General features: G+C 44.5%; 2 protein-coding genes across 10 annotated transcripts in view; one reads left to right on the top strand and one right to left on the bottom strand.

The window, feature by feature from the left end:
• Positions 1-1,024: 1,024 nt before the first annotated feature.
• On the bottom strand, positions 1,025-10,441 carry LOC310848766 (galectin-related protein A-like). Of its 5 annotated transcripts, none has more exons than XM_083748160.1 (5): positions 10,305-10,441; positions 8,670-8,763; positions 3,728-3,816; positions 1,798-1,972; positions 1,025-1,329 (listed from the first exon to the last, which is right to left on the bottom strand). In XM_083748160.1, the coding sequence occupies exons 2-5, from the start codon at positions 8,694-8,696 to the stop codon at positions 1,186-1,188; spliced, it is 435 nt and encodes a 144-aa protein (XP_083604286.1). In that variant the 5' UTR covers positions 8,697-8,763; positions 10,305-10,441; the 3' UTR covers positions 1,025-1,185. The 5 variants fall into 5 exon arrangements, with proteins under 5 accessions (XP_083604286.1, XP_083604285.1, XP_083604287.1 ...); XM_083748159.1 differs by lacking the exon at positions 10,305-10,441 and adding an exon at positions 10,168-10,275; XM_083748161.1 differs by lacking the exon at positions 10,305-10,441 and adding an exon at positions 10,157-10,177.
• ZFYVE26 (zinc finger FYVE-type containing 26) overlaps positions 10,302-10,797 on the top strand; it is a 44,872-nt gene continuing 44,376 nt past the window's right edge. For 3 of the 5 annotated variants that reach the window (XM_083746093.1, XM_083746091.1, XM_083746089.1), the window contains exon 1: positions 10,302-10,440. The gene's annotated coding sequence lies outside the window, so the exon portion shown is untranslated. The remainder of the gene's footprint in view (positions 10,441-10,797) is intronic. The other 2 variants (XM_083746092.1, XM_083746090.1) reach the window with 1 other exon arrangement.

Genomic DNA, 10,797 nt, shown 5'->3' with positions numbered 1-10,797 from the left:
ATGATGTGCAGTTGCTGCATTTGGCTGCCGGTTCAAGCCTAAGCATATATTTTTAAACACTATAATATGAAACCCTCCCACTCAGTTCTGAAAATTACTATTTTCTGTGCATCCAACCTTTCATACCAAAACATTTGTGTGATCCCAAATGAACCCACAGAGAATTCTATGTGTTTTCTCTGAAGTCATAGAGCAAGGATGGGGAATCTGTTGCCCTCCAGATGTTGTGAGACTCCAGTTTCTTTCAGCCCCAGTCAGCATAACCAATGGTCAGGGATGATGAGAGCTATAGTCAACATTCACCATCCCCTTCACAAAGGAAAGCTTGGTGAGAGCTGCACCTCAAGGCTAACTAATATAAATTCTGTATATTGGCTTTTTAAAATGCAACTGTTAGACAAAAGGTGCATGTAAAGTCCTGTCTTCCTAGTCTGATCCACCCTTATGTTGGGGTATGCACACGATGTGGAACAGGGACTGCTTTATGAGAATGCTCCTATTTCTCACCACATTGCTTTCTTCACGTTGTCACTCCATGACTGTCCACACCAAAAATGCTTCAGATCCAATGATTTACAGCTAGGAAAAAGTGTTCTGAAGAAGTGTGCATGCACACGAAAGCTCATACCAAGAACTAACTTAGTTGGTCTTTAAGGTGCTACTGGAAGGAATTTTTTTTGTTTTGACTATGGCAGACCAACACGGCTACCTATCTCGTAGCTAGGAAAAAGTACAACTACATATGTGCTGCCTTTTACCATATGGTAGCTTATCATAGGCTGTGTACACAGTCTCATTAACTCTACATCCTCCCATTGCTGGTATAAGAAATAGTGTACACATGATGATAGCTACGCTTCATATCTATCCTGTCACTTCTTATGAAATACTGTGTTTTGATGTGTTTCCCCTCAAACCAGCTTCAATCTGAATTGAGAAAAAGAATCTGAGTTTTAAGCCGGTGATGTGTAAACAGCCATAGACAAAAGTGCTGCAGCTTGAAAAGAATGCACATTGAAATATATTGCTGCAACTTATCAAGGTATAATAGGGCTATTTATAGAGCTCAGCCTTCATTTAAAATCTCAAGAAGCACACATAAGAGCAAAAGTAAGGAACAACATCCAACGGCATAAGGAGAACATTTCTTCACCAACCAAGGGGAGATAGGGGATTATATATTCTTCAAGCCACTTTGGTGAGCTTGATGTCTCCGGAGATTTGTAAAGCTGTCACCCTTTGCATAGGCTGCACGCGGTGAGTGAAACTGCAGAGCTGACGTCCATCAAGCAAGACCCGAATCTGCTGATGCTCACACAAGAGCTCCATCTGAAAAAAACAAAGGAGATCCATGGGTGACAGGGGCATAACCTGACAGCAATCCCAATAAAGTTGAGCGCCCATAAAATATTGAGTTGCAAGCTTATTGATTTCAATGGGTCTTGATTATACGTAGACGCTTTTGAAAATGAATTGGAAATATTACACTGGAAGATCTACTTAAATGACAACCATATTTTATTATGACAGCCTAGAAATAGCTTCATAAATAAATAAATGGTCTTCCTTTTGATCCTGTAAATACAGATGGAGCAAACAGAGGACATGTTTATTACAAACATGACCACAATTTTAGTTCCAAGCACCTATAGTTAGATAATCTGAAGAGTTGAAAAAGAAAATCTGCCTGAGGCCTTGGAGAGCTGCTGTCAAAGGAGACAATACTGGGCCAGAGGGTCTTAGGCAGTTTATATCTCTATCTATATATCTGTCTCCCATACTAGCAAGTAAAATTACCTTAAATGACTCCGCTGCTGTAAATGGGAAGTAGGGAATGGTCTTTTCCTCTTTACCCCATTTCCCAGCAATCCGTGAATTCCGGACAATGGATTTCTCAAGAAAGCTGACCGCAAGCAACAGCCCAATGTCCAGACTGGAATCCATGGGGTCACAGAGCAAAGTCACTGAAAAACTTGAAGGAATGAACATGTGATAAGTAACGATTCAGCAATCTAACATGATAGTGAGCTCATTTATCACATGCTGTGGCATTATAATGTCATATTTGTTTCCAGGGTAAGTATGGCCTAGTCTAAGGATGTGAAACCTGTGGCCCTCCAAATCATAGCTGTCAACTTTTCCCTTTTCTTGTGAGGAATCCTTTTCGGAATAAGGGAATTTCTCTTTTAAAAAGGGAAACGTTGACAGCTATGCTCCAAATGCTGTTGAACTGCAGCTCCCACCATCCTTCACAATGGGCCATGCAGACTGGGGTTGGTGGGAGCCCAGCAATGTCTCTATAGGGCCACAGGTTCTCCAACCCTGCATTAAATGCTTACCTCCAACTGCAATTGGAGAAAAGTAGCTAAACTGCACTGGCCTAGACCCTGAAAAAGCATTATGAGAACTGTACAGAAACATACATCAGATATGACACAGAGCCTGACTTTTTAGTGTGACATCATCATAGTGCTCTGTAAGAAACAGCACAGATATATGAGGCGATGATGCATTGTGCATGGCTACTCAAGCAAATTTTAAACAGCTGACCAGACATGCAGATTAATTTTCCTTCAGCACCGGGGTGATAAGGTAGCTTCTTGCACTGCACATAAAGCAGCAGGCCAGATTAAAGGGATAAGGCCGAACAAAACAGCAACAGGAAACAGCTGGGGGGTACAGAAGGAACAGTTGGGTTCCCGCTTTCTGCCTACTGGTAGGGCTGGCCCTGTGCATAGGGCATTATTCTGGGAATGCCTCTGGGAACAGCTATTTCTCCTCCAACTTTGCATCAGAAGTGTTGGATGACCCAGTCAAACAAACAAATATAGCAAAATTACGACCCCTTTCCCCTGCCCTCCCAATGGGAAGGATGGAAGCACACAGCACTGGCTCATGCAGAGGTGCAATAGGGAGCCTTGGTGAGAGTAGAGACAATTCTGTGATGAATCAGGATGATTCAGTGCTCCAGCCACAACTGAAGCAGAGATGGGTCAGCAGGATTACCCATCCCCAGTGAAAGCGAATTGGAAGAAGCATGCAGAGTTCCAGGTGGCTGCCACCTTTTTGAGTGATTACTTTGGGTTCACAGGAGACTTAATTATGGAATCATGGAATATTAGAATTGGAAGGGACTAATGTCTGGATGGGATAGTGGGTGGCGCTGTGGGTAAAACCTCAGCGCCTAGGACTTGCCGATTGCATGGTCGGCGGTTCGAATCCCCGCAGTGGGGTGCGCTCCCGTTGCTCAGTCCCAGCGCCTGCCAACCTAGCAGTTCGAAAGCTCCCTCAGGTGCAAGTAGATAAATAGGGACCGCTTACTAGCGGGAAGGTAAACGGCGTTTCCGTGTGCGGCTCTGGCTCGCCAGAGCAGCTTCGTCACGCTGGCCACGTGACCAGCGTGACCCAGAAGCGCTGGCTCCTGGCTTATAGAGTGAGATGAGCACACAACCCTAGAGTCTGTCAAGACTGGCCCGTATGGGCAGGGGTACCTTTACCTTTAATGTCTGGATGTGTGAGCTAAGAATGGTCAGTTATGCTGTGCTGAGCTACAGTGCTCAGAAATAGTGAATTATGTTCAGTGCTCTTCTGATGTTCTCCATATTGACAATACTATCTCTCCCTTTTTGCCCAGCTAATGCTATTCCTCAATAGATCTGCACCTATGAGCAATTTTCGCCAGATACATCCATGAAGCAGCTGCTAGAATGCCGGCTGACACACTTGCCTCTTGGGGGCAGGGCATATTACCCCCATGATAGTGATTTTCATGGTTGGCCTTAGTCCTCCTTTAATCTCACCGACGTATTTCTCCACCTAATGGGGGAAACAATAATTCTGAATATGTGTTTGAAAATGACATCTGTACAATAAAATACAAAGCTGCATATTTATCTATTACTAATAGTATACGTACACTGGAGTTTTCTTCCTAGGTGTACCTGTCTTTTAAGCTCTGCATTAAAAACAACAAGATAGAAATCTGTCTTATACCAAGTCAGACTATTGGTCCATCTTGCTCGGTACTGGAATAATGTGACTGGCAGTGGCTCTCCAGGAATTCAGACAGCGGACATTCCAAACCCCTGGAGATGCTGGGGTTTGACCCTGGGACCTCATGCATGCAGAGCAAGTGCTCTACCTACAACTGAGCTACAGCCTTTCGTCCAAAGAGCCACCCTGCAGGAGAAAGGAAAATGGATGTGAAGCTCAAACCTTTTAACTGGCGTTCACTGAGGGTTACACCCAGATAGCTGTGCACAAGAGTGCTACCTTGGACTGTAGGTCTTGCTGAGGATTGCACTGCCTCATGAACGCATTTCTTTACACCTGGGGCCCAAAATGTGGGCACTACATCATTTTCAGACAGCCCCCTTGGGACTTGTCAAGGCCCTGAACCCTCTCAATTTTTTAAAGTAGTTTTTTGGGCTTTTGGTTGGTTGGGGAGCTGACTTTTAGAAAGATTGCCTGCTTTTTTTTGGTCTCGGTTTTATTTGGGGGAGTTTGCGGGGAGGACTAGGTGTTTTGCATGTTATTGGGGGTGGGTGAGCATCATCTGTTTTTCTTCCATTAAATGGATATTTATGGTACCTCCAACAGTTCCAAATGTATACCCTCAAGTCCAAAAAGGTTGAATACCCTCATTTCACACTTGGGTTACTCTAGATCAGGGGTAGGCAAACTAAGGCCCGGGGGCCAGATGCAGCCCAATCGCCTTCTCAATCCGGCCTGCAGACGGTCCGCGAATCAGCGTGTTTTTACATGAGTAGAATGTATCCTTTTATTTAAAATGCATCTCTGGGTTATCTGTGGGGCCTGCCTGGTGTTTTTACATGAGTAGAATGTATCCTTTTATTTAAAATGGATCTCTGGGTTATTTGTGGGGCATAGGAATTCATTCATATTTTCTTTCAAAATATAGTCTGGCCCACCACATGGTCTGAGGAATAGTGGACCGCCCACAGCTGAAAAAGGTTGCTGACCCCTGCTCTAGACTTAATAAATGTGTAGTGGGGCTGGGAGCTGGGGGCACTGTCATACAGTGGTTCCGCTCCTTCCTCCTGGGCCGTGTTCAGAAAGTGGTGGGGGGGGGGATGAGTGTTCAGACCCCTGGGCTCTCACTTGTGGGGTGCCTCAGGGTTCTGTCCTCTCCCCCATGCTTTTCAACATTTACATGCAGCCACTGGGAGAGATCATCAGGAGGTTTGGGCTGGGTGTTCATCAGTATGCAGATGATACCCAGCTCTACCTCTCTTTTAAATCAGAACCAGTGAAGGCAGTGAAGGTCCTGTGTGAGTGTCTGGAAGCGGTTGGAGGATGGATACAGATTGAGGTTGAATCCTGACAAGACAGAAGTACTGTTTTGGGGGGACAGGAGGCGGGCAGGTGTGGAGGATTCCCTGGTCCTGAATGGGGTAACTGTGCCCCTGAAGGACCAGGTGCGCAGCCTGGGAGTCATTTTGGACTCACAGCTGTCCATGGAGGCACAGGTCAAATCTGTATCCAGGGCAGCTGTTTACCAGCTCCATCTGGTACGTAGGCTGAGACCCTATCTGCCTGCAGACTGTCTCGCCAGAGTGGTACATGCTCTGGTTATCTCCCGCTTGGACTACTGCAATGCGCTCTACGTGGGGCTACCTTTGAAGGTGACCCGGAAACTACAACTAATCCAGAATGCGGCAACTAGACTGGTGACTGGGAGCGGCCGCCGAGACCATATAACACCGGTCTTGAAAGACCTACATTGGCTCCCAGTACGTTTCCAAGCACAATTCAAAGTGTTGGTGCTGACCTTTAAAGCCCTAAACGGCCTCAGTCCAGTATATCTGAAGGAGCGTCTCCTCCCCCATCATTCTGCCCGGACACTGAGGTCCAGCTCCAAGGGCCTTCTGGCGGTTCCCTCACTGCGAGAGGCCAAGTTACAGGGAACCAGGCAGAGGGCCTTCTCGGTAGTGGCGCCCGCCCTGTGGAACGCCCTCCCATCAGATGTCAAAGCGATAAACATCTACCTGACATTCAGAAGACATCTGAAGGCAGCCCTGTTCAGGGAAGTTTTTAATATGTGACATTTTAATGTATCTTTCATCTTTGTTGGAAGCCGCCCAGAGTGGCTGGGGAGACCCAGCCAGATGGGCGGGGTACAAATAATAAATTATTATTATTATAGTGAACAGTCAGTGTAATACAATGCTTACAATGTCAGACTGGAAACAGAGACCTGTGGCTGTGTACACACAACATATATTTAAAGCACATGACTTCCCCCCAAAGAATCTAGGAACTGTAGTTTATTAAGGGTGCTGGAAATTGTGGTTCTGTGAGAGGTAAAGTGCTTCAAATGTATGGTGTATACATAGCCCCGGAGTCAAATCCTAAGCTATGAAGCTCACTAGGTGACCCATCTCTCTCTTCCTTAGCTACCTCAGAGGGCTTTTGTGAGGATAAAACTGCAGGGGAGGACACAAGCGATGAAATGGGAAATGCTGCCCCTGATCCTAAAGAAAGTGTCGTCTCCACTGACTTTCATTTCAAGGAAGCCAAACCCTAGGTAAGCACTGGAACTCCTGGAATTCCTCACCACTTAGAGATTGGGGTAGCACATAACAATATGCCTCTTATTTCAGAACTATTGTAAATACTTTGTTGGTTTTTGAAACATTACAATCTCCTCCCACCCTACACCCACTGCCAAATCCTGTTTAAGAGAGATGGCTACTCAGCAGGGATAATGCACCTGTGGCCCTCCAGATGTTGATGTATTAAAATGACCATTGGCTATGCTGGCTGCAGCTGATGGGAACTCTTGAGTCCAACAACATCTGGAGGGTCAAAGGTGCCACATCCCTTGCTCACTAGAGGCATAGCAATCCTTCATTGAAACCTTCTTGAATACTCCAAGGACAAAACCACTAATCTCGTATTCAGGCATAACTTTGAACTCTTTCCCTCCAGTCCTTTGGAGAGATGGAGTGAGGGGACCTATCGCATGAATACTTGCTAGACAATGAAAAAGCACTGATCACAGAATGGAATGTAATCTGGAATGTGTGAAATGTGTGTCCAAAGACCTCCCAGAGCAATAATGAACTGCCAGTACAAAAATGTGCTGTACTGGATGACTCTTAAGCTGTGCACATGACATTTTATTCTAGAATCAAAGGAGACTGAGTGCTTGTTTTTCTCTACATAGTACACAAACAATCTAGATCTACTATTTGCTCCTGAAAAGTGCTTCATTCCAAAATAAAAGCTCCTTGCAAATTGATTCTGTACTGCACCACAATGCCTGCACAAACACCAAGCCATTTGTAGCACAAATATATAGTGTTTTCTCAGTCCGGAATTGTTCATGCTTGTCTTTAGCATGCTGCTTTCAATCTAGATTGATTCCTGGAGCTGCCATCCACAAGGATGGGTGTGGTTACTTGATATGCATTTTTAAAAAGTTTTCATGACTGTCATTGGTTATGCTAAAGCCTCACAGTTGCAAAACATTTTCCATTTTCAATTTAACCAGTTATTTCTACAGAATCTTAATCTTAAAATGCCATCCGTAGAAGTACTTTGCAGTAGCTTTTCTTGTGCAGCCTGGTTCTCAATGGATTTACTCAGAAGTAAGTCTCACTGCAGGACTCGGGTGGTGTGGTGCTGTGGGTTAAACCACAGAGCCTAGGACTTGCCAATCAGAAGGTTGGTGGTTCGAATCCCCACGACAGGGTGAGCTCCCGTTGCTAGGTCCCTGCTCCTGCCAACCTAGCAGTTCAAAAGCACGTCAAGGTGCAAGTAGATAAATAGGCACCACTCCGGTGGGAAGGTAAACAGCGTTTCCGTGCACTGCTCTGGTTGTGCCAGAAGCGGCTTAGTCACGCTGGCCACATGACCCAGAAGTTGTATGCCGGCTCCCTCGGCCAATAAAGTGAGATGAGCACCGCAACCCCAGAGTCGGTCACGACTGGACCTAATGGTCAGGGGTCCCTTTACCTTTACCTTTAAGTCTCACTGCATTCCGTGGCAATTTATTATTCTTAAATTTATATCCTGCCCTTCTTGCCAAGGTGGCAAATGATTTTTTAAAAACGGAAAATAAAAATGGACTTAAAACAGTTTCAAACATCTAAAACAATAATGTTATCTCACAACTAATAATTTCATGGTTGGCAGGAACTGCAGCCTTGACTGACACCTTTCACTGACATAGTCACTTAAAATGGGTAGAGAATCGCTTGGCTTATTTAAAATATGGTAACTGCGGGAGGCAGTGGAAGACAGGAGTGCCTGGCGTGCTCTGGTCCATGGGGCCACGAAGAGTCGGACACGACTAAACAACAACAACAACAAATTGGGGAAAATGTATGCTGCTGTACTCGCAGAGGGGAACAGACTGGTTCAGTTTGTCTGGCCTCCCACTCTATGAGCCCTCTTTTTCTTCTTCTGATTTCAGTGCATCAGAAGCATTTAACAGCACTCTGAACAATGTGGATGCTGCAAAGACATTTACGGGATTAGCACTGGCAGGCAAATCCATATCTGACATTTTTTTTCAGGATTCAAAGAGATGTAACATTAAAATGAATAAGTTAAATAAAAACTCATTCACCTCTTCCTCTTTACATACTTACACAAACAAATAGGCTTGCAGGAAAATAGAAAGCAGGTTTTTCAATACTTACAGTTGTGCACCTGTCATTTTCTGTCATGTTTTTTTGGACTGTTACACTCAGGCCTTCTTAGAAGTCTATGGAAAAAGTTTTGTTCTTTTCCTGCCTATAAGCAAAACAAACAAAAGAGCCAGAATAGAGGATGTAGTGGGGAACATTATCTCTAGCAAACACCAGTTAGACACCACCCATGCAGATAGCTGAGTCACACAACAGTCAACATCTTCAGATGGATGCCAGACAGAATAAGAGGGAAGAATATTTGACATAATGCTTTGGGAATAGGGGAAGTTGTTCATTTTGCCATTGATCAACCAGTAAGTTTCAAAGACTGGCTTCAGAGATGCAAAAACAACAACAGTTTTTATACACATATAATAGAAGATATACTTGTACCCTTGTCACATACAATGGCATATAAATAAATAATGCCTGGAAGTACATGAAATTCACTGTGTTGAACAGCACTAAAACTGACAATGTCTGAAATAAATTAGTTCACGATCAGACCTGAATGGTGAAGTAAACGGCACCCAAAGAAATGAAAATTTAACAAGTTTTTTCACCCTACACATCACAATCCTATATAGTCAGAAGCAAGTAACACTTAGTTTTGCAGGACTTACTCCCACAGGTAAGAGAGATTGCAGTTTTCATTGACCTAAAGAGTTATTTGCTATTAGAAGCTCTAATAATAAACACTGTAAAGAGTTACCTCCCTCCAAAGGGACTAGATGCATTCACATGTAATGTAGGTCTCACAAAGGTATTTCTGAAATATACGTCCTGGATTCTCTGAACTGCACTGCAGGGTTGTAGTAAACTACTGTACTCTCTTCCACCCTCTTAGCAATATGAGTATAACAATATTAGACCACTTTGCCATATAAAATACCCCACATTCTCTTATTAATTTTATTAGCATTAATTATTGGCATGTTAACTGTTTAATATGTTTGCAAAGGTTGGGGTGACCCATTTTCTTGATGTAAAAGATGACTTGGAGAGACTTACTACCTTTTGTTTTTGGGTGCACAGGTCCAGTCACAGCTACGCAATAACCCTAATTCTCAGAATTGTTTTCTATAGGGCCACAACCATTTCTCCGTTGAAGTCGCCTCCAGACTTCAAAATGAATCAAGAAGTTCCAGACAGTAGGTGTGTCAGTCTAACATTTTAGTCTGTGTGCTTTGCTTTCCTAAATGTCAGTCAGTTATTACTTGCTTCATTGGCTAGCAACATTAAAATATGACAGTAGGCTACAATAGCTTTTTTTTAAAAAAAGAAGAATGACTCGGAAGGCCTACACGTTTTGCCTGATGAGACACTAGCTTATTTTATTTTCTATAACGAAAGCTAGGGATCCGGCCAGCTAGTGGAATAAAAGAGGACTGTATGGTAAATCTGGGTAAATCCCAGCCAACCGAACTAGAGAGGATAAGGGAGAACGGGATCTTCGGATGAATACAATTTTTTAAAAATCAGTAAATAAATTGTACGTTATGCGGACCACGAGCGCCTGTCTTTCCAGACACGTGATATTTTTGTCCGCTTCAGAGATGGCAACTGTTGGGCTTCGTTGCCCTAGAGAAAGATGGCGTCCCCCTTGCCCAATAAGCCGGTTGTTCCGCCTGTCGCTTCGATCACCTGATTAGCTTTTCAACATGGCCGCGGCAACCGGACTTGATTCTGTCTGGGAGTGCAGGTAGCGCTGATGACAGTAGGATAAGCTCCTGAGGCGAGGCGAGTGTATATTCTACTGGTGGTTGGACCTCTCTTCCAGGTGGGTCCTATGCGAGGCACGAGTTGCCGGTTCCCTGCCTGCGCTGCCTTTGCATGCCCAGGGAAAGTATGGGGAGGGTGGGGGCGAAAAAGAAAAACTCCGCTGGATGAGACGAGACTCGGAGGAGGACGCAGGAGAGCCTCCTGCCGGGGGTATTTAGGCGGAGAAGTTCACATGAGATGGGCACGGCAGCTCGCTTGCCGAGACGAGCGAGGAAGACACTAGTAGACTGTTGCGGGTGGTTATTTAAATATAGCCAGGCTTTTAAATTAACAGTTGCCTACGTGATGAGAGTAACCTTTTAGCAAAGTTGTCGAAGTATAAAAAGCAGCCATGAACGTCAGTGCTACATTTCTT

This window comes from Podarcis gaigeae (assembly GCF_964106915.1).
Source record: "Podarcis gaigeae genome assembly, chromosome: 1".
In the NCBI taxonomy this organism is placed as follows: domain Eukaryota; kingdom Metazoa; phylum Chordata; class Lepidosauria; order Squamata; family Lacertidae; genus Podarcis; species Podarcis gaigeae.
The sequence above is the reverse complement of the archived record's forward strand: the minus strand, read 5'-3'. Positions and strand labels throughout refer to the sequence as shown.